A 22,279-nucleotide genomic window follows, 5' to 3' on the forward strand; every position below is an offset into this window, starting at 1 on the left:
AACTTCACCACTGAGCTAAAAGGGTGTCTGGGGGCCATACTCTCGAGGTTTCTCTAGTCTCCTTTAGGCCAGTAAATATGGTCTTTTTTTTTTTGTGGGTTAGAATTATGCTCTACATCCTTCTCCAGCTCTGTCCAGAGCCCTCTGTTGTGATCCTGGTCAGAGCAGTCATTCAAGTTATTTTGATTATTCTAAGTTGCTTGCATTTTCATAGAAATTTTAGAATCAGTTTGTCAATGTTTACTTTTAAAAAATCCTGCTTAAATTTTAATTGGGACTACATTGAATATATATCCATTTGGCAGAATGAACATCCTAACAATATTGAGTCTCCCAATCCATGAACACGTTATAGCTCTCCATTAACTCCAGTCTTCTTTAATTTCTATCAGCTGTATTTTATAATTTTCAGTGCAGAGGTCATAGACATCTTTCATTAGATTTATTCCTAGGTAGTTGATGTTTTTTGGTTCTGTTTTTAAAAATCCATTCTGATAATCTCTGTGTTTTTATTTGAGTGCTTAGTCCATTTACATTTAATGTAATTATTAACAATGTTTGGGATTAAATCTACAATTTTTTTTTGTATTTGTTCTGCCTGCTCTTTATTCCTCTGTTCCTCCTCATCATCTTTTGGGTGAATCAAGTATTTATTAGTCATCCATTTTATTTCCTGTGTTGAATTTTTAATTATGCCTTTTTGTGTGCTTTTTAGTGATTGTTCTAGAGATTACAATATGCATCTTTAAGTTATCAGAATTTGCCTTCAAAAAATATGCTATCACTTCACAAACAGTAATACTAACAACCTTCTTATTATCCTCTTTCCTTTTGCATTTGCTTCTGTGTATTTTACCTCTTCATGTTATAAACCCTACAGTATATTGTTAAGTATTCACACATAATATTCTTTTTTTTTTTTAAATAATACTTTATTGTGTTTTTGGTGGCAGTTTACACAGCAGATTAGGTTCCCGTTCAACAATTTTTACACAGATTGTTCAGTGGCATTGGTTACGTTCTTCACAATGTGTGAACATTCTCATTGTTTATGTTCTGGTTGTTCTGTTTCCAGTAATCTAGTTTTTGTGCCCCTTACCTTTTCATCTTTTTTTAAAGTAATTGTTGACTATTTGGTCTCGTATAGATGATTTTTTAAGGGAGTGCAGTATCAATATTCTTTTAAAGAGATTTATTGGTGTGTGTGTATCAGAATAATTTTTTTTTTAAGGCCTTTATATATTTTGCCATATTTACCCTTCCTGATGTTTTCCATTCCTTCCTATAGAAGGTTTCTATCTGGTATTATTTCCCTTCAGCCTGTAGCATTTCTTACCTTCATTTTGGAAATATATTTTCTATTTTCATTGAATAGAGGATTCTAGATTGACAGTTTTTTTTTCCTTTCAGCACTTTCTTTCAGCATGTGTTCTACCATAATTATTAGTAGTTCCCTTTTTAACTTTCAGGTGTCCTAGTTTAAATAATAAATGGTCATCGTACTTAGCAGCAGCATTTACAGTCTCTTTTTTTTACAAGTTTGTCACATGCTTCCTTGATAAATATTTTTTAATTGTCTTCCAGGACATGATATTCTCCCAATTTACCTACTAAAACTGTCTCTCAAAAGTAGCAAGCAGTCAGTAAATATTCATTGAATGATTAAACTGTACAAGTATAGTCAATTTTATATTGTAATTTCTCAGTTGACAATTTTATTTTTGTATGTTTAATATTTAAGAGCTCTGCCTTATTTCCATTTTTTATGGCCTCCTGTTATTGTCTTAAAAACCAAAACAAAAACAAACCCTTTGCCATTGAATTGATCCCAATTCATAGCGACCGTATAGGACAGGGTAGAACCGCCCCATACGGTTTCCAAGGAGTGGCTGGTGGATTTGAACTGCCAACCTTTTGGTTAGTAGCTGAGCTCTTAAGCCACCGCACCACCAGGGCTCTGTTACTGTTTTAGGGATACAAAGTCTTTCTGAGGTTGTTGAAGTTTCTTAAAGTTTTCGTCTTTTTCCACTTTTATTTCTCTTCCCTCTGAGTTCTTCCCTCCCCTCCCACCCCCGCCTTTTGTTATAGGGTCTTTTTTCATAAATTTGGTGATCCTTGGTTGTCCCATGTTGATATTTAAGAATGAAATGTTACAAGAAGCTAATTTGAAAGTTCATATGCATGGCTGGGGATGCATGGATGCTCCCTCTAGAGGAGCATCAGGTAGGATCCATCGTTTTGTTGAATGGCTCCAAATGTCAACATCTGAATCCATTTCCCACAGAGTAATCTCTAATCTCCAGCATATGGAGACAGGAACTTTTGGCTCACTGCGCAGTTTGTCAGCTTTCACTTCATCCCTTTGTTTTCAGCGCACCGCTTTACCGTATTCCTCAGTGTGGTGGCTGATGTTCCCGAATCCAGAACCTCTCTGATTCTTCCTGCCAACACAGTAAACCTCTAGCTTTCTGCTGCAGTAGGAAGGAGTAGATGCCTGACTTTGTGGTGTGGAGGAGGAGATCCTTTTGAAGCCTCAACCAGTCTTCCCGTTGTTCAGTCCTGTCCCTCAACCCCATTGTCAAAGGAACCTTCAGTTCCTCAGGTTTTCTGCCTCAGCATGTATCAGCATGCTTTTTGTTGGTCTCCCTCCCTTTAGGCCTTGGCTTCAGTTTTCTCAGGTAGGCTGAATTGGTTATCATTTATTGATCAGTTTTCCATTTCCCCAAATTTTGGTGTCTCTCACCTGCTTTTTGTCTCCTTTCCTGTTATATTTGTTCTTGTAGATGTCTTCTTTATTATTATTCCTTTGTTGTCATTTTAGTGGCGTTTTGGGGGCGGGGGGGACAGGGATAAGTATGTGTATTTATTTACTGTTTAACTAAAAGTCCTGAACTATTCTCAGTTCTCTTTAGGGGTTGGATGCCCTCCCTTGGACATGTGTCTTTTCAATTTCTACTCTCTCTCCTTGGTCCACTGTGTCCCATCTTCTAACCCATCTAGTTAACTCTTACTCATTGTTTCAGAATCAGCTTAGTTGTAACTCACTCCTACCCTGCTTACCTTATGTCTCCTTTTCTTCATGAGTACTCTTCCCCAGTAGTAGTGCATTTAGTGATATTTCTGCAGAACAGAGAGGTGTAGCTGTCAGATAAGGAGATTGAGGGTAGCTGGAGGGTTGAAGTTTTTTCCTGGGTTTCTCTTAGAAGATGGAAGATACTCAAGCATGTTTAAATTCTTTGGGAGGTGGCCAGGAGAAAGTTTGGGATTGAAGCTATAGGAGAGAAGGAATAATTGCCAGAAGGTAAAAGGAGATGGTAGCTCAATCATAGATAGAAGGATTAGCTTTAGGTGAGACAAGAGAGGAACCTGTCTCCATTGTACAGAAAGTAAGAAATGTTGGATGAAAGAGCAGGTTCATTTGTCTATTTGGTGGCAGGAAGTTGATGAGCTCTCATATGGTGGCTTCTATTTTTCTCTGTGAAGTAGGAGACAAGTTATCTGTTGAGAGACTGAGTGAGAGAGAAGGTGAAGCAGCAGATTACAGGAGATTTTTAACTATCATCATTCTGGGAGGGCCCCCATAAGTAGCTGTGGTGCAGCAAGAACTCTCAACTAACAACTAGACAGCTGGCAGCAAGACCTATAAGGAGGCACCAAAAAAATCAGCCTAGCATTTTGGCCTCCTTTAACCTGTCAATAGTTGCTGTATTAAAGCTTAGCATAATAATTTATGTTAATAATTGTGGCCATAAGTTAAATTACTTTCAGTAGATTCTGGTTAAGATAAAAAAGTGTGTAGTAGTAAGCATATAATTAGTAGCACGTGTATTGTACTTTACGGTTTTAAATGCTTTTTACATCCTACTTGGTTTTATACTTTCAGCAGTCCTGTAAGATAGGTAATGTTATCTTCATGTTTGCAGTCGGGAAAACCAAGGCTTAGTTACAGTTAAGTGGTTTTTCTGCAACAAACAATTAGTAGGGGATAAAATCTGGGCTTGATCATATATCCTCCAGCTTTAGACTCTCTGTCATTACATCATACGTTTGCTCATAATTGCCATCCAAAAGGGTTTACAGTTGTTTAAAGGCATAATTTTTGGTTTTCTGGATTTCTGTGGAATACCTCATTCATGTACAGTTCATAAAATATTACTGAAGGTCAGACAAAATTACTACTATGTTTTTATTTTGAAGGGATCTAGATTATTTATGGTTTAAAAGGTGAACCTTATTTTCCTTATTCTTTTTATGTAAGTTTAGCGTTTCTAGTAGAATTAGGAAAGAGAAAAATACAAGGAAATACCATATTATTTATCATGTTTAACCAAAAAACAAAACAAAAGAAAAAAACAAACCCATTGCTGTCCAGTCAAGTTCTGACTCAGTGACCGTATTTAGATTTTTTTCAAAAACAGGCTTCTAAAGTTCATATTCTTGTTTTTCAACACTGTCACAAAACAGTTGGAAAGCAAAATTACATTTGACTAATATCATTCTGTATCTCATTTTGTAAAAAGGCACATTTATTACGTATACTTTCCCAAGTTCAGAGAACTTTTAATTTAACACCTCCTACATAATTAGTTGTTGGGATAAAATACTCCTAAATCGTACGCTGCAAAGTTTACGATACATGTTAATATAGTAAATACTGTTTGCTTATTTCAGTTTTTTTGTAAATGTAGTGCTTATTTAGGGTCTTGTTTCTGAAAAAAATTCTCAATGACTAATTTGAGATATTCTAGAATGCTTTAAAGATTTGTATAAAATGCAGAATTAGCCTGAAAGCCATTTATTTCACATAGCATAAAGTCTATTGCTTAATAATTTATTATATAAAAATAAAGATAGTTGAATCATCATTTACCAGCAGTGTTTTACTAATAGGAACTTACTAATAAAAGTGTGTTGCTTTTCTTTTCTCCTTGGAATTTTTTTTAAAAAATATTTTATTGTGTTTTAGGTAAAAGTTTACACAGCAAATTAGGTTTCCGTTTAACAATTTTTGTGCAGATTGTTCCATGACATTGGTTACAGTTTTCACAATGTGTCAGCATTCTTATTATTTCTATTCTGTTTGTTCTGTTTCCGTTTGTCTAGCTTCCCTGCCCCTCCTTGCCTTCTCATTTTTGCTTTTGGGTAAATGTTGAATGTTTGGTGTCTTATTGTTTAAGAGAGCACATTCCTCACTGGGTGAAATTATTTATTTTATAAGCCGATCTATTATTTGGCTGAAAGAAGACCTCCAGGAGTAGCTTCAGTTCCAAGCTAAAGGGTATCTTAGGGTAATAGCCTTGAGGGTTTCTCTAATCTCTTATCCGTCTGGTAAGTCTGGTCTTTTTTAGTTTTCTGCTATAACAATTTAAATAACCCACTGCTTTGAAATGGTGTGGAGTCCAGAATGATTAGTTTTATTAGTCAGACATTTTTGGCCATTATGCATGTGAAAATTGCTATTTACTGAGGATAAAGCTTCACCCCAAAAGCTTTGTCAAATTCAAAATGGGTGTCTTTTTTCACTGATGCTGGTAATATTACAGGATACCTTTCAACTGGAAAAGAATTATTGTCTTGGAAAATTATATACTGCTGTTACAATAGGTTCCATAATCTTAAAGAAAATCCATGTAATTTAAGGCAGGAGTGTGTAGGATGCTCTTAGTGTTGGAAGGGTATAAAATGCCATTTAATACTTATGTGGCCATTCAGAGGGTCTCTTGACTATAAGTGGTTATATGTAGCTTAGCATTAAGCTAGTTTTGTAATACAATTTAGTGTCTTGAAAAAGAAAATAGGGTACCTGTGCTGTATAGTTGGAGGGAAATTACCCCATCAGAAAAGAAGGGAGCTAGGAACCGTTCTTTAAACAGGTCTTTCAACTGTATTACAAAGCAAAGTGATCTTGATTACAGGAGAAATTTTGTGAAAAAATCTGGGAATGTTGTAAGTAAAAATCAGAAGGGAATAACTTATAGTGAACATTATAATTTTTGTTAATGTCGTTAACTGTTCAGCTGTCGTCTAGGTGTCTTGTAGAATGCAAGATATTTAACAATAAATTACTTAGGTATCTAATGGAGACGCTATTGTGAACTATTCTTTTTCGTGATAAAAGTGGTAGGAATAAGACATTTTAAATGAACACTTAAGTAATAATTTTAGCAAATACATAGCACTCTTCTTATCTTATGTATATTTACTCATTTCACCCTTTGAGGTAAGATAGAAATTATTATCCCTAACATGCAGATAAGGAAACTGAGGCTCAGACATTCAGTAACATGGGTCCCTGAGTGGTACACATGGTTAATGCACTTGGCTGCTAACCAAAAGGTTAGTGGTTCAAGTCCACTAAAAGGCACCTCAAAAGAAAGGCCTGGTGATCTACATCTGAAAAATTAGCCGTTGAAAACCTTATGGAGCACAGTTCTACTCTGACACGCATGGGGTCACCATGACTCAGAGTCAACTCAATGGCAACTGGTTTTTACTGTAGTTAGTGGCAGGAAATTATGACACACTCTAAATATACTGGGAAAACTGGGTAAATTAAGGCAGGCAGTTACATTTCCTGTTTTTTTTTTTTTTTTTTGTCTTGTTTTTTTTAAACCTTTCTACTGCCTATATATATAGTAATAATAAATTATGTATTTAGAGAAAAGGCAGCATTTACATTAAAGTGCAGAATAGTGAAGGGTTAAAAGTGTGGGCTCTGTAGCCAAATTCCTGGGTTTGAATTCAGACTTTGTCAAATATTAGCTGTGTTGCTGTGAACAAGCACCTTAACTTCTGAGTCTGTTTCCTTATCTGCAAAATAGGTATGGTTCATTCATTTATTCATAGTAAATATTGAGTATCTATTATGTGTCAATCCTATTCTAGGCATGTAATAACTAAATACTTATCTCATAAGGTAGTTATAAGGTTTTAAATGGTGTACATATAGGGCATTTAAAACAATCCTTGGCACATAGTAAATGCTCAGTTGTTATTTTACAGTTGCATTTTAATAATTAAACAGATTTTTGTTCATCTGAAGATGGACACTTTTCTGTCTTTTTCAACATGGTGAAGTATTAAAAGCCATACAAGTGGCATTGCCTCCATGAGACTATGGGGCTGGGGTGGTGGGAATAATAGTGTGGTATGGCACTATACTAAGAAACTGAAAAGTAGTGGCCTGAGATAATAGGAGTCAAACCAGGATAGTATGGTGTTGCCAAGGTCAAGGAGAAGAGACAGTGTGGCCAACAATTGCAAATATTGTTAGAGGGGCCAGAAGAAGGCTGCTGACTGAAAAGAGGCCATTGGGCCTAGCTACTAAAAGCCTTGGCGACCCTGGAGAGCTAAGCAGCACGGAGTAGCAGCTGAAATAGGACAGAATTTGGAATCCTCTTACAGGGCAAATAGGACCACCTGTATCACTTGGAATCTGTGATTTGATTGTCTTGGCTGAATGATTTAAAAATTGAAAACAATTGAATGGAGCAGCACCACTGTTTAAGTGATTGCATAATCTTACCTAGTCCATTATTATTAGTAGAAATGAGTGAAAATTATACCAGAAACTTGGTAGAAGGTATAAAAGGTGGCGGTGTGATATTGTGGTCACCTAGATTCTTACCATGCCTTACTATTAATTAATGAAATTTAGTCCTCCCAATTTCTGAGGAATATAAAAATACCGTCTTTAAGAAGTTTGTCTTCCCTCACCCTCCCCTTTTCCACTAAAATTGTGCTAGACCAACAAAGATGTGTCTTAGTCACATAAACTCCATAGGCCTCAGGTTTTTCATCTATAAAAATGAGATGCTTATACTGTATTACTTTCTAAAGCCAGCTCTAGAATTTATCTTTTTCTCCCCTTCTCATTATATCTTCATTTGTCATCTAGCTGAGCCCCAAGTCTGAGAAATTTTTTCCTTGTTTACCATCCTGGAAGTACAGGCAGCCCTTGGGTTATGAACGTCTGATTTATGTACAACCCATAGTTACGAACCAACTCCCCAAAAGCCTATTATATTAAAAATTCAAGGTACATCCAGTGGTTCGTAATAATAACAAACAGACGCTGCTTTGCAACGCACATCAAAGCATTATTACCATATTATGTTAACAATGTTTTAGTGTATCTGGAAGTGTTTAATGTTTTTTATGTCAAGAAAGGTACACTATACACTATATACTAAGACAACATTTGCCTAACTACATTAGATATGAACGGTACCTAACTGTTTCAATTTACATGCAAATTCGACTTAAAAGACAGATTTAGGAATAGAACTTGTTCGTAATCCGGGGTCTGCCTATAACTTTCAGGTGGTGATCCAAGATTGTTGACTCATAATGCATGGCGCTCTAGACAAAGTAGGGTTAATTGAGACTATGTAATATGGTAATCTGTCCCCAGTTTGTTATGTGTTTAAGATAAATATTTCCTTCATAGGCTTGCCTAAAATTCCACCACTTACAATTCTTTTAAAATTTAATTTGAGTATAAATGCTCCACAGGTTGCTTTTACAGAAAGTGAAAGAAAGAATCTCAAAATAAATTTCTAATTATAAACTGACTTGTCTAGCAGATAGGAAATCCATGAAGAGATGGTTTAGGACATTGATATATTTATTACATTGTCTAGTTTAAAAGAATCATAGAATTTCAGAGAATCTAGCTAAAAGAATTATAGAATGTTAGAATGCAAAGGAACCACTCTTGCAGAAAGCTGTGTGATTGGAAAACAGAACTATTGAGCACAGAAAGATAAAGGTCAACACTGAATGTTCAAAATCAAATAATGTGACTGAAGTTACAGACCAAAAATCACTTTCAAAACTTGTGTAAAATACTAATGCTAAACAAAAATCGAAATGGGATAAGTGAATGTTTTGTTTTAAAACATTTACATTTAGAATTTCCTTATGGTATGGTAGACATTAGTTCTAATTATGCTAAAATACAAAAAGACATTTTCCCAAGGCTTCCTAAAAGAATTAATATCTCACTGTTATCAAAGCTTTGGAATTCTAGAAACTACAGTCATTGTTATTCCACTTTTTCTTTTGATTATCTATGTAAAATAAGTAGAACCTTATTATGTTTCTTATTAAGATACATTTCTATTAAGCGTATTTTAAAAATCAACTTCATTAAGGTATAATTAATTTATATACAATAAAATGCACCTATTTTAGTAAAGTGCTGTGGGTTTTAGGGAGCAAATGATTAAGCACTGTACTACTAATCAGAAGGTTAGTGGTTCAGATGCACCCAGAGGAGCCTTGGAAGTAAGGCCTGGTGATCTGCTTCCAAAAGGTCACAGCTTTGAAAACCCTGTGGAGCAGTTCTACTCTGCACACATGGGGTCCCCATGAGTTGGATTCAACTCGATAGTAACTAACAACAGCGAGTTTTTACCACACATACCTGTATAACCACCACCATCATCAAGATGCAGAACATTTCCATCAACCCAAAAATTTCCTTTGTGCCCCCCTTCTTCCCTAGGTGACTATACATGTGCTTTCTATCACTATAGACTTCTGTAGGCATTGTTTTAAGCTCTAAAAATATTGATGTTTATGTGGCCTTTAATGAACCAAATTAGGGAAGATTTTTAAAGAGGGATGAATTTATCCCTTTACCTACTCCTGAAGAATAAACCTTATTATAGCAAAGTATACAATATGCTTTCAACAAAAATGTGTAAGAAGTCTAGTTAGAGTATTTAGGGTTTATTACAAGTAAGTTGCATGGGTTTTATATAATTAATAATAGTAACTGTCATCTTGCAAAGTATTCATAAAACTATGCCACCTGAGACATGAAACGCCTTTAAAATTGCCTTCTAGTAAATTATGAACTTTAGCTTATTAATTCCCCTTTACATGTTAAGGTTATTTGTGTTTTGACTAATTTTTCCTTTATTTTTAAACTCATTTATTCTTAATAAGTATAATAATTTATTTTGTATATATATGCTTGAATTATTTTCTGTGTCACATTTGCAATTAATGCTGTTGCTGCCTATGTTATCTACTAATTAAAGATCAAATAGAGTCTTAAACTCAGTAATGGAATATAAAACCCCTTCTCATTCTGTTAAGCTTTTTGAAATATTGACTGTAAATTGAGCATTGTCCTTGGTACAGTGTGTGGAAAAGATAACCTAGAAGACATGTCTTTTTCCCTGAAGCAACTTAAACTAGTCACTACCTTTGGGCTATCTCAAAATACTTAAAAATATAAAACAATCCTTGAAAGTAATCCAAAATATTGTCTTTGAGAATTATATTTTTCAAATTAATCAGATGTATGGATTCATATCTATTTATGAAGATTGAAACAATCTGAAGTTGTCTTTAGTAATTCAGTCACCCATTCACTCAGCATTTTGTTAGGGTCATTACTATTGTTGGATTAGTACCTACTATATTCTTGGCACTATTCTAGATGCTGTGAATATAGCAGAGTTTACTTTTAGGAGGAAGACACAAATGTTTAAAATACTTACTATCTATTGTGATAAATGCTATGATTTATGTATAGTATATAAATTCTAAAATTGGGTTTCGTAGGGAGATTCTGTAGCATAGTGATTAAGAGCTGACTTTGGATCACTTTGCCCTGGCTTTGAATCTCACTTCAGCCAGTTGCCATCTCTGTGGCCCTGGGAGAGTTACTTAACCTCTCCGGACCTCAGTTTCCTCATCTGCAAAAGTGAGGGAAATAACACATACCTCACAGCATTTTGTAAAGATTAAATAAAATAATGTAAAGCATTTAGCCCGTGTCTTGCATGTACTGCCTTATTATAGTTTATCATCGTCACTAGAAATTATACACAAGAGGTGATTAGAGAGCCTGCAGAGCCATATAGAATTAGAGCCTAACACCATCATGCAAATTTAATTATTAGTGTTAAATTAGCAAAAAAAAAAAAAAGTTTACAGTGGTATATTTTGGATATGTGCTTTTTGTTATCCATTCATTACTGTATATATTACGCATTTATATACACATATTGATCTATAGGGTTGTATTCATGAAACTTCAGATATTATACTTAATGGACAATTTAAAGATTTTCAAGAGTAGTTTTGATTAAAAGTTTTCACATTGCCTTTTAACCTCAACACCTGTAAAAACTCCTCCTTTGTAAGTGTTCAATTGCATGTTGGAAAATTAGTGCTATTACCAGATTGCAGGAATGAGAGCAAGGTTGTACAGCAAGTTTTGCTTGTAGTTTGTGGCAGAGAAGTACCCCCCTTGGGTTGGTATATTGTGAGGAAAGAAGAACAAGGGCAAGCAGCGTGTACATTGAGTGTGAGAACATAGCTTGTCCACACAGGACTCAGCCCCTCATCCTAACATGACAGAACAGCCCTTCTCTGCACAGCTAGGTGCTGGACTCAGTTTTAGCTTTCTGTTTTCTATTCCAATAACCTATTCTTTTTTCCTCCAGCCAGTCCCTCTCTGATGTGTGTTATCACCTTAAGCCAAATGAGATGATCAAAATGGAAGTTCACACTTTGCAGGATAGGCTAAATACTCCCGGAGCAAAAGAATCTTCCATCCTTTGACCTTGATTATGTGTTTTTCCTAAGTTTTGGCCTGGATTTCCTTATTGTCTTGTCAACTCTTTGATGCTTTTAAGATTTTTAGAATATTTTATTCAGGTTTTTTTTGTTGTTGTTGTTTTTAATGGGAAGCCACACGACTGTTGGAAACAGGAAGTCATTTTCCCATTTTTAAAGGTAAAACTCAACTAATACCTCTTTCCTGAAGTTTTCCTCTATCACTGGTCAGAAGTAGCCTCCTCTTCATCTGTGCTCCAGCTGTTATCTCACTGACCACATCCTGTCTTTACTGTAATTACTTATGCCTACTGTTATCGCTCACCTAGAAGTGAAGTCCTTGAAGGCAAGGATCCTGTTTCTGTCTCGGTTATTTTTCTGTCCTTGGTAGCACCAACCTCATATACTATTTGTAATAGACTCTTGATACACTCAATATATGTGTTGGTTGAATTGAACTGGCTTTTGCAGAAATGGAACAGAAGGGCTAAGGAGGAAGTTGGCCCTGTTCTTTGTGGCCTCTCAATGTGGGATGCAATGCTGTTCTCCCTTTTCTGATATTCCTTATGGGTTAAGTGATAATGTTAGATAGTCCTTGACCCATGTGAACTGATGACAGAATAGAGCCACCGCATGTGAAGTGATTTGACCTGTGGCAATCTTCAAGCCAGTGTTTTGTCTACACCTGTCCTCAGAGGCTGTCCAGCTGTTACATTTCATTTTTAGTAACTCGGCCAAGAATGTAGAACATTTTTTGCTTCAGGTTTTCATAGCTGATCTGTAGATGTATTTTAGAGAGTTTAAATAGTGTTGCAGAAGAGAATATTGGGATGACAAACGATAAATTATCATACAGGTAAAGGAAAGTATCTGAAAAACAAAATAGAGAATGTAAGTGTATAATTTGCAGTTTATTAAGTTAAAGAATACCTTTCCTTAGGAAGGAGGAATTAATAGTCTTTAAAGTTATGAGACTGAAAAAAGGCTTTTAAAAAAACCTCAGTTACCCAATCTTTCAGTTTGGACATGACTGCTTCATAATTACAATGACATTTGTAATTAAGAAAAAAAAAAAAAACTGTTTAAAAATAATGTCACAAGTTATTCTAGTCTTAGCATTGAGCTTTTAAAAAGTAAATGTTAAACTGATCTTCAGGTGGTGAAATGCGTAACTGGAGCAGTTTATTGTTGCATAATAAAAAATTCAAAAAACAAACACTAGTTACTCTAACTGTGTTTTGTTTCAGCCATAATCTTCTCACCTACATGTAGCAGATATTAGAATCTGCTCTTGTAATGACGTTTCTGCTTCTAGAACTCCCTCAGACTCTGGTGACCATCTAGATATCTCTGGCTGCTCCTTGCGTGCCATTTTATGCACATAGTAGAGAGGGAGACCTCAACAAGATGGATTGACACAGGGGCTGCAGTGATGGGCTCAAACATGGCAACAATTGCGAGGATGGCGCAAAACTGGGCAGTGTTTTGTTCTGTTGTACAAACGGTCGCTATGAGTCGAAACCCACTTAACAGCACCTAATATGACAACACTAGAGGAATGTGCCACAAAAGCATCTGAAATAAATTATATATTAAAAGATACCTGTTGGTTTGTTTTATATTAAATATCACTCGTGGTTCTGCCGTATGATTGCTTCTGATTCCCCTGGGAGCTAAGTAAGGTAAATCTTATAAATTATCATTGAAAGAGTTGTTCCTTTTCCAAGTTAAGTAAACTAACATTAAGATCACTAAAAATCTGAGGAAGTTCTTGAATTTTTTTTCTTCCCTTTTTTGACAACATTGTAAGAAGGTAATAGTAATAAAGTAATATTAATAAGGCCCGCTTCTAATATTTTTTAGGCCCAGGGAAGAAATATAAATGGGGATATACATAGCAAATGCTTAAACATTCGGAAGTTACATATCATGCTAACACAATGTTAAATAATTACATTCTGTTATTCTATCATGAAAAATATGCTTTCATGACAAATATACTTTCATATTGACCTAGAAGGCCAGGTTCAAATTTAGAATTCTTGGGGTTCCTTCCCAGAATGCAGCAGTACAGAGAAAGCCACTGCTTGTTCTATGCCTTCTCTTCCCACTCCTGGCCAGGGGCCTAGCCATAATTCAAGCTTCCTCTGACTTGAGGCTATTTGGGCACAGAATTTCTGTGTCCTTACTTTCTAGAGAAGGGGCCCTGGTGGTGCAGTGGTTAAGCACTCGGCTACTAACCGAAAGATCTGCGGTTTAACTCACCACCCGCTCCACGGGAGAAAGATGTGGTAGTCTGCTTCCGTAAAGATTTCAACCTTGGAAACTCTATCGGGCCATTCTACTCTGTCCTGTAGGGTTGCTATGAGTCAGAATTGACTCCCTGGCAATGGGTTTGATTTGGGTTAGCCTCCTAGGAGTAAGGGCTGGAGCATGGTCTTGAAGAGGGGAACATGGCCTAGAATGGAGGGCACATAGTCATGAAGGAGGGACACGGTATCCTCATGAGCCAGTCATCTTGACCCTGAGGACGTCATAGAGTGTGGCAGGAGAGATGGGACAGAGAGAGCTCTCTAAAGGAGGTGTAGGGTATGAATTATTTGGAATACGTATATTGGGAATCCCTGGGTGGTGCAGACTTAATGCTCAGCTGCTCACCAAAAGGTTGACAGTTGAGGTCCACCCTGAGACATCTGGGAAGAAAAGCCTGGCAATCTACTTCTGAAAAATCAGCCTGAAACTCTATGGAGCACGGTTATACTGTGATACACATAGGGACGCCATGGGTCAGAATTGACCTGAAGGCAGCTTTGTTTTCTTAATATACAGTAGTATTGTATTTATATTAGAGGGCTTGCTGTAACCCTCCTTTCCCACCACACCCTATTTTTTTTTAAAAAAGTTAAATTGTGTTTAAAACATGTTCACTCACATTATGTCATTTCATCTTTATAAAACCTTGGATGATTATTTATTCAATAATTAAATGTTTATTGAGTGTCTTATATGTGCTAAGCATTATTGCAGGTGCTGCAGATATAGTGGTAAATGTCATGGGCAGAGGTCCTTACTCTCATAAATAGCTTATACTCTAGCATGCATTCTTTCCATTTTTCAGGTGAGGTAATTTTGTTCAGTTGAACAACTAGGGTTACATGGCTAGTGATAACAGAGCCAGAGTGAGAACCCAGTTTTTCATATTTTTTGATCAGTGCCTCTCCAGTTCTCTTACCCATCTTTAACTCCATTTCCATTAATTTTTCTCACTTAACCAGTAAAACGTCTGTCAAAAAATTCTCCCTTGGCCTTGGTTCTTCTGGCTGTCATTTTTCTCTTCTCCTTGCCAACCATTAATTAACTACTATCCATTTGCTTCTCAACCCACTCTCTCTGCTACTTTTCTTCTAAATGGTGCCTACTAAGGTGGCCAGTGTCCCCTTCTTGCCAAATTCAGTGGATTTACTGTGACATTTGATACCGTTGACTGTACCATCTGCTTTGAAACTCCTTCCTCCCTGGGCTTCCGTGGATCCTGCCTTTCCTGATTATCCTGTTGCCAGTCTGACCGCAGCTCTGTTTTCTTCTCTAGCACGTTTTCGTCTGTCTCACTAAATGTTACGTTCTTCAGAGTTTTGTCTTTGACTCTCCTCACTTACCACCAAAGGGAGGACTCAATCTGAGGCCCAGGTGCTTTTGGAAGTCTGATAACCCCTCAGTTGTTTGCTAAATTGTATGCGTATTCCCTGACCCCCAGCTTTTTACCAGATTCTTGGAGGAGTTCATAACTCAAAAATGTTGAGAAGGACTGCTCTCATATTCCTCTAGCTTTATCTGCCACGCAGATGTATGTCCCCAGCTTCCTCCCTTGTCTGACTCCTCCTGCCTTCCATCCTCAGCATCCTTAGCATAGTTCCTCAGGAGTGCTACAGTAATGCAGCAGTGTCCTTATTGCCAGTCCTCCTCCCCCATTCTATTCTGTCATCTGGTAGATATTTTTTGTCCCTGAAACAAAAATATGATTATGTCCTTATCTTGCAAGCAGTATGGGGTTTTTAACTAGGGAAAAGTCCACATTTCTTTGCGTGCAGATAAACTCCTTCATGATCTGAATCCAGTCTCGTTTTCAACTTTATCTCTCATTACTTTACCCAACCCTCTTTGGCTCATTCCCAGTACAGTTTACAGTTCTGCTATTCATAACTCTAATATTCTTTTTAGTGCTTTTCTCCCTTTTTATTTGCTGTTTCTCTCTGCCTGTTATCAGGAGGGATCAGTCCCTGGAGAAGGACATCATGCTTGGTAAAGTAGAGAATCAGCGAAAAAGAGGAAGCTCTCAATGAGAGGGATTGGCACAGTGGCTGCAACAATGGGCTCAAGCATAACAGTGATCATGATGATGACATAGGACTGGGCAGTGTTTTGTTCGGTTGTATGTAGGGTCACTATGAGTCAGAACCAACTCAACAGCACCTAACAACAACAACTCTGCCTGGAATGCTCCCCTCCTCCACCTCATAATTTCCCCATAAGCAGACTCTTGTTCATCCTTCAAAACCTAGTCAAATGTTACCTTTAATACAGAACCTTCCCCAATTTACTCTGGTAAATTAACAGCTTTTTCATGCTGTTATCTTATTGTAGTACCTTGTCTTTCCAGTTGTGTTATACTTAATTGTTTTCATGTCTTTTCTCCCCCACTAGACTGTGAGTCCCTTAAGGGCAGGGATCCAGCTTTATTCATCACTGTATCTTCATTGACTGGCACAGTGTCTGGCTTGTAGCAAACCAAAAAAATAACCTGTTGGGTCAAGTGGATTCCGACTCATAGTGACCCTACAGGACAGCCCCACAGGGTTTCCAAGGAGCAGCTGGTGGATTCAAACTGCTGACTTTTGGTTAACAGTCAGGCTCTTTAACCACTGTGCTATCAGGGCCCCGGCATGTGGTAAGGTGGTCGATAAATATTTTTTGAATGGATAAACGCTTTTCTGCTGTCACTGTTGCACGTGGGATATATTTTCTTTGTCTGAATCACAAAACCTCAAAATAAGATAAAACTTTTTAAAAATGTTTTTAATGATTAGTTTTTTGCTTGAAACGATAAATGAACTGTTGACCGCTTTTCTAGGTGATATTTCACTAAGCATTAGGTGGCAGTAGTGTGTCGTCCTTGACTTTACCTTTGTAAACATTTTTTTTCAGCTTTCATGATCTTAATGTAGTGTCAGAGTGTAAAAGACACAATCATAACACTTTAATACTTAATTTTTTGTAACATACTTCTGTTTTAAGCACATTGGGGTCTCATAATGAAAGAAAACAAAATGTATAGCCATATCAATGTGTATCTCTCTTGCCTACCTAAACTATATGCAGATTCTTGGGAGAATTACTACGGCACCATCTCAAAAGCTCTTCCTAACCAACTGCTTAACGGCTGCTTCATAATAACAGTGATTTGTGATAACGAAAACCAAAAATTATCTCAGAGGATGTGTGTTTTATAGGCATCCTAAGAAGCCTACTTAGACCTTTATCTCAAAAATAGTATTTTAAGTTCATTGAACTTAAACAGTTATTAACTACTTTTTCTTTTTTTGCTCATCGGTTTCTGTCAGTATTAAAGTCACTTATCTTGTTTGTTGAGTTTCATTTTAGGTAAATTTCCTTCATCATCAGTTTCATCATATTAGTTTTCTCAGGCTGCCATAACAAATCACTACAAACCTGTTACCTTGAAACAGTAGTAAAATATTACCAAGAGAACAGTCAGTAATTCATTTATCATTTCATGTGAAAAAGAGTAACAATTGAAAACACAGTTTATGTTTTAACTTTTTTGAAGGTTTTGTAATTAAGATGGAGAAAATATAATCCATGTGCAAGAGTGACAGTACAAAAGTATGTTTATCCATTCAAAAAATACTTATACTCCCTCTGAAAGCTCTAGGGAAAAATCCTTCTTTGCCTCTTGCAGTTTCTGGTGACCTCAGGCAGTCCTTCTTTCGTTGCAGCCTAACTTCAGTCTCAGCCTCTGTCTTCCCTTCTTCCTGTGTGTCGCTGTATTTCCACATGGCATTTTCCTCCCTGTGTGTCTTGGTCTCTGTGTGCTCTCTTCCCTTCTTATAGGGACACCAATCAGTGGATTTAAGGCCACCCTAAGCCAATATGACTTCATCTTAACTACTTACATCTGCAAAGACCCTGTTTCCAAATAAGGTCACATTCTGAGGTTCTGAGTGGATGTAAAATTTAGGGGGACACTGTTCAATATAGGTAGTTAGATTGCCACGACCTCTCCAACCTTATGCATTTAATCTGTGCTATTGATTTTGAACACTTACAAATGAAAATGTCAGTTTTTTTAGTATACATTTCATTCCTTTTGTGATTTCCTATAGTATATAGAGTTAAATCAATAGACACTTATTTAAGGAAAGTTTGTGCAGTTTAGGTCCACGAGATATTTTTGCAAATAAAAAACATAGATAACCCTTAGCAGAACAGTTTTAGTGCTGATTCAAGTATGAAATATTAAACAATTTGTACCTTGGAACACTTAATTTTCACTGTGGTGTTGTTGTTGTTAGGTGCCATCAAGTTGATTCTGACTCATAGTGACCCCATGTTATAATGGGACGAAATGTTGCCAGGCCCTGTGCCATCCTCACAGTAGTAGGTATGTTTGAGCCCGTTGTTGCAGCTACTGTGTCAGTCCATCTCATTGAGGGTGAATCAGAAATTAATAATGTTAATTTAATCTTAAAGGTCCCTGGGTGGGCTGGTAACCAAAAGGTTGGTTTTTCAAACTCACCCAGTGGCACCATGGAAGAAAAGGCCTGGCGATCTGCTTCCGTTAAGATTACTGCCAAGAAAACCTTATAGAGCAGCTCTACTTTGTAACATATGGGATCGCCATGAGTTGCAAGGGACTTGACAAGACAACAACAGCTATTTCTTTATTGCATTAATTTGCAGCGAAGGTAGAATTTTTTTTATCTTTAAAAGGACATCCTGCATGTAAAATATATTGAACTCAAATATGATACTTGGCACACACAAAGCACATGTGTATCACATGCACACACATCATGCTTAGTACATGTGCCACAGGCATGCCACAGCTGCACCACACACTTAGCACATGTGTCACAGGCATGTTGGTTGCTTAGTGCATGCTTAGCACATGCATGCCACACTTGGACACATATCAGCACTGTCACACACTTAGCACATGCATGTCACACACAGCACATATTCAGGGTGCACTTAGCACGTGTGTCACAGGCTGTTACACACTCAGCACACATTTAGTGTAAAATTAGCACATGCTTAATACACACTTTGTTGAGGGTCTTCCTCACAGGTTAGGCCTGGTCATACACCAGCCTGACTGAGAAAGCCTTATGAAACCAATTGGCTGCCCAAAACTAAAAGCTATCACTACATTTTGATGCGAGTCATATACCAGTTCTATGATAGTCAAAATATAATTCTGTCTCTTTCATTAACTTGGTATTTTCCTGACTACTATTTGAAATAAGTAGCTCACAACCTGAGTCTTTTAAGTCTGTTCTATTGTGCTTCTAGAATGCAATATTATTCCATGACACATGGTTCAATTAAAAAAATAGCAGTGTAAGCAAGAAAATAAATATGTCATTTGGGATGCTAAAGGCCTCAGTCCAATCTGTTTTGACAGCAAGTTCCAGAACAAAATGAAGTTCTTAAAAGGAAAAATACAGTCTGTGGAAAGAAGGCTAATGATGGTCCACAGAGATAACAGGTCCCAATCCCTGGAACCTATAAATGTTACCTTATTTACAAAAAGGGTATTTACAGTTGTGATTAAGTTAAGGATCTTGCAATGGAGAGATTATTCTGGATAATCTGGTTGGGCCATAAATGCAATCACAAGTGTTTTTATAAGAGGGAGATTTTACACATACAGAGGAGAAAGTGATGTGAAGACATCACAGAGAGAGATGTGAAATGCTGGCCTTAAAGACTGGAGATATGTGACTACAAGTCAAGGAATGCCAGCAGCTGTCAGAAGTCGGAAGAGGCCTCCAGAGGGAGCATAGCCCTGCCAACACCTTGATTTCACCCCAGTTATACTTATTTTGGACTTCTGCCTCCAGAACTGTGAAAGAATAAATTTTTGTTGTTTTAAGCCACCAAATTTGTGGTAATTGGTTTTAGCAGCCACAGGAAACTAATATACAGTCCAAATATGTCTGTGGTTTAAAAATGGAATACAACAGACACTACAGTTTTTTAAGACGCTTTAATTACAGGGTTGTTATGGATTGACTTGTCTACCCCAAAAATGTATGTCAACTTGGCTAGGTCATGATTCCCAGTATTGTGTGATTGCCCACCATTTTGTCATCTGATGGAATTTTCCTGTGTGTTGTAAATCCTACCTCTGATGTTAATGAGACAGGATTAGAGGCAGTTCTGTTAATGAGGCAGGACTCAGTCTACAAGATTAGGTTGTATCTTGAGTCAGTCTCTTTTGAGATATAAAAGAGAGAAGCCAGCAGAGAGGATAGGGACCTCATGACCACAACAAAGAAGAGCCAGGAGTGTGCACATCCTTTGGACCCAGGGTCCCTGCGCTGAGAAAGCTCATAGACCAGGGGAAGATTGATGACAAGTACGTTACCCCAGAGCCGACAGAGAAAGCCTTCCCCTGGAGCTGGCACCCTGAATTTGGACTTCTAGCCTCCTAAACTGAGAGACTAAATTTCTGTATGTTAAAGCCATTCACATGTGGTATTTCTGTTATAGCAGCACTAGTTAACTAAGACAAAGTTCTATTACTAAAATGAAAAAATTACATTTCTGAACATCTGCTACTGTTACCCCAAGATTATTTGAATGAATTGTCTCTAAATTTAGATAAATTTTCTTCACTTGTTTGTTGAGAGGCTGCTGAAAAGCAAATGACAGATTGATTCTTTCAGAAGAACTGATAGTTAAAGAGACAAGGGAGAACCACAAAGAACATAGAAGAAAAGGAATAAAGAAGGGGATAGTATAAGTGAGCTATCCAGTAAGCCACATTTATATCAGCATTTAAGAACTGACGTACTGGCATAAAACTTTATAGACCAAATAGTCTAAAGAAATTACTGCATGTTAAAAATATTCTTAAAAATTTCTTAGACATTCACGTAAGAAAGACTCGTTAGTGAGTTTAATCATAGTCGAATGTTTCACTGAGTTGTTTAAAATTGTGTCTTACAGATCTGCCCCAGAATAACCATTTTTCAATACAATTTTATGATTTGAGGGATTTGTAACTTTAAAATCCTCAAGGCTGAGCCAGAAGATGAAAAGTGTTTTATTTGTATAATTAGATAAACAATTTTATTTTAAACTATGATTGTATGGTCTACTTTCGTAAGAAAAACTTAGTAGTTCCTTTGCAATGATATTGACAGCCAAGCACATTATATAAGGAAAGCTTCATACTCTGCAGTCTTGCTCTTCCTTTTTCATGTCCTGTTCTTCTGCACGTACCTATTTCTGTTTGTGTTAGTCATCCTCCCTAGGTAAATTGTTCATGAGACCAATGATTCCATCAGCAAATTATCCAGAAAATGCTGTCTTTGCACGTTGTGACAGATCATGTCACTAGTGGATTTATAACTACTCCAGTGGTCTAATTGACCTGGCAGTTGTCTCCTGTGCCCAACACTGTTTGTCTCATTGCCTTGGCATCTTAGTTTTCATCTTCTCATTACCTTCTCTCTTAACTAAAGCTTGGATTTACAATTTTTTTTTTTAACTGCCTACCTCTGCTTAACCCTCTCTTTACTCTCTCCCTGTATTTTTGATTGACAGTACCATCCAGACAAACAAAGTGCAGATGTGCCAGCAGGAACAGTGGAGGAATGCATACAGAAGTTCATCGAAATTGATCAGGCGTGGAAGATTCTAGGGAATGAAGAGACAAAAAAAGAGTATGACCTGCAGCGGCATGGTAGGTCCTTGTTATAGCAGGAGGCGCACAGCACATTGGCAGCCCTGTGAAGCACAATCTGCAGCCATTCCTGAGGAGCATTTTTCAGAGTGTTTTATTTTTCGCACCAAGTTATTACTGCCTTCTTTACTCCTCCACCCCTCCATCATTGTTTTTAATTTTCTCTTATTCTTAGGGATTATTGTATATCCATTGAGAAGTTAACAAAACTACTAGGACGTGTCTTGTTGGGAAGCTGTGAAAGCTACTTTTTATAACTAATAAAAAATGTTTAATTATACATTCCTAATTATGCTTTTTATATTTTAAAAACTTTTTATTAAATTTAATTATGTACTAATTAAAATTTTAACTGCAGTAATTTTAAGAATGTATAGTGTGTTAATGACCATCTAAAGGAAGATACTACATAGGGATAATATCATAAAGTACTCTGCTGTCTCTGAGATTGTTTTACGCTAGGCTTTATGATTATCTCCAGGATAAACTATTCTATATGAGATTGTTATAAATGCTATTTTAGGCATGCACATTACTTAACCAGTTCTAACAGTCATTTCTTTTATGTATTTTAGAAAATAGCTTCTTAAAATAGCGCCAAGCTGTTGTGAAAAAGAAAGGGAGAAATGTAGGTCAGGTTTGTCACACATGGACTGCAGTTACACAAAGTGATAGGTTGTCTTTCTGTACTGGCCTTGGGATAGGAGTCCT

At 36.8% G+C, this 22,279-nt stretch overlaps 1 protein-coding gene across 1 annotated transcript in view; it reads left to right on the forward strand.

Annotated features, from left to right (window-relative positions):
- Window positions 1-22,279, forward strand: part of DNAJC24 (DnaJ heat shock protein family (Hsp40) member C24) — a 47,446-nt gene that overhangs the window by 4,027 nt on the left and 21,140 nt on the right. The window contains exon 3 of the mRNA XM_004369747.2: window positions 21,430-21,568. Within this exon, the coding sequence (XP_004369804.1) occupies window positions 21,430-21,568 (139 nt within the window). The remainder of the gene's footprint in view (window positions 1-21,429; window positions 21,569-22,279) is intronic.

The sequence above is a fragment of the Trichechus manatus genome, unplaced genomic scaffold (genome assembly GCF_000243295.1).
Source record: "Trichechus manatus latirostris isolate Lorelei unplaced genomic scaffold, TriManLat1.0 scaffold00006, whole genome shotgun sequence".
NCBI classification, from domain to species: domain Eukaryota; kingdom Metazoa; phylum Chordata; class Mammalia; order Sirenia; family Trichechidae; genus Trichechus; species Trichechus manatus.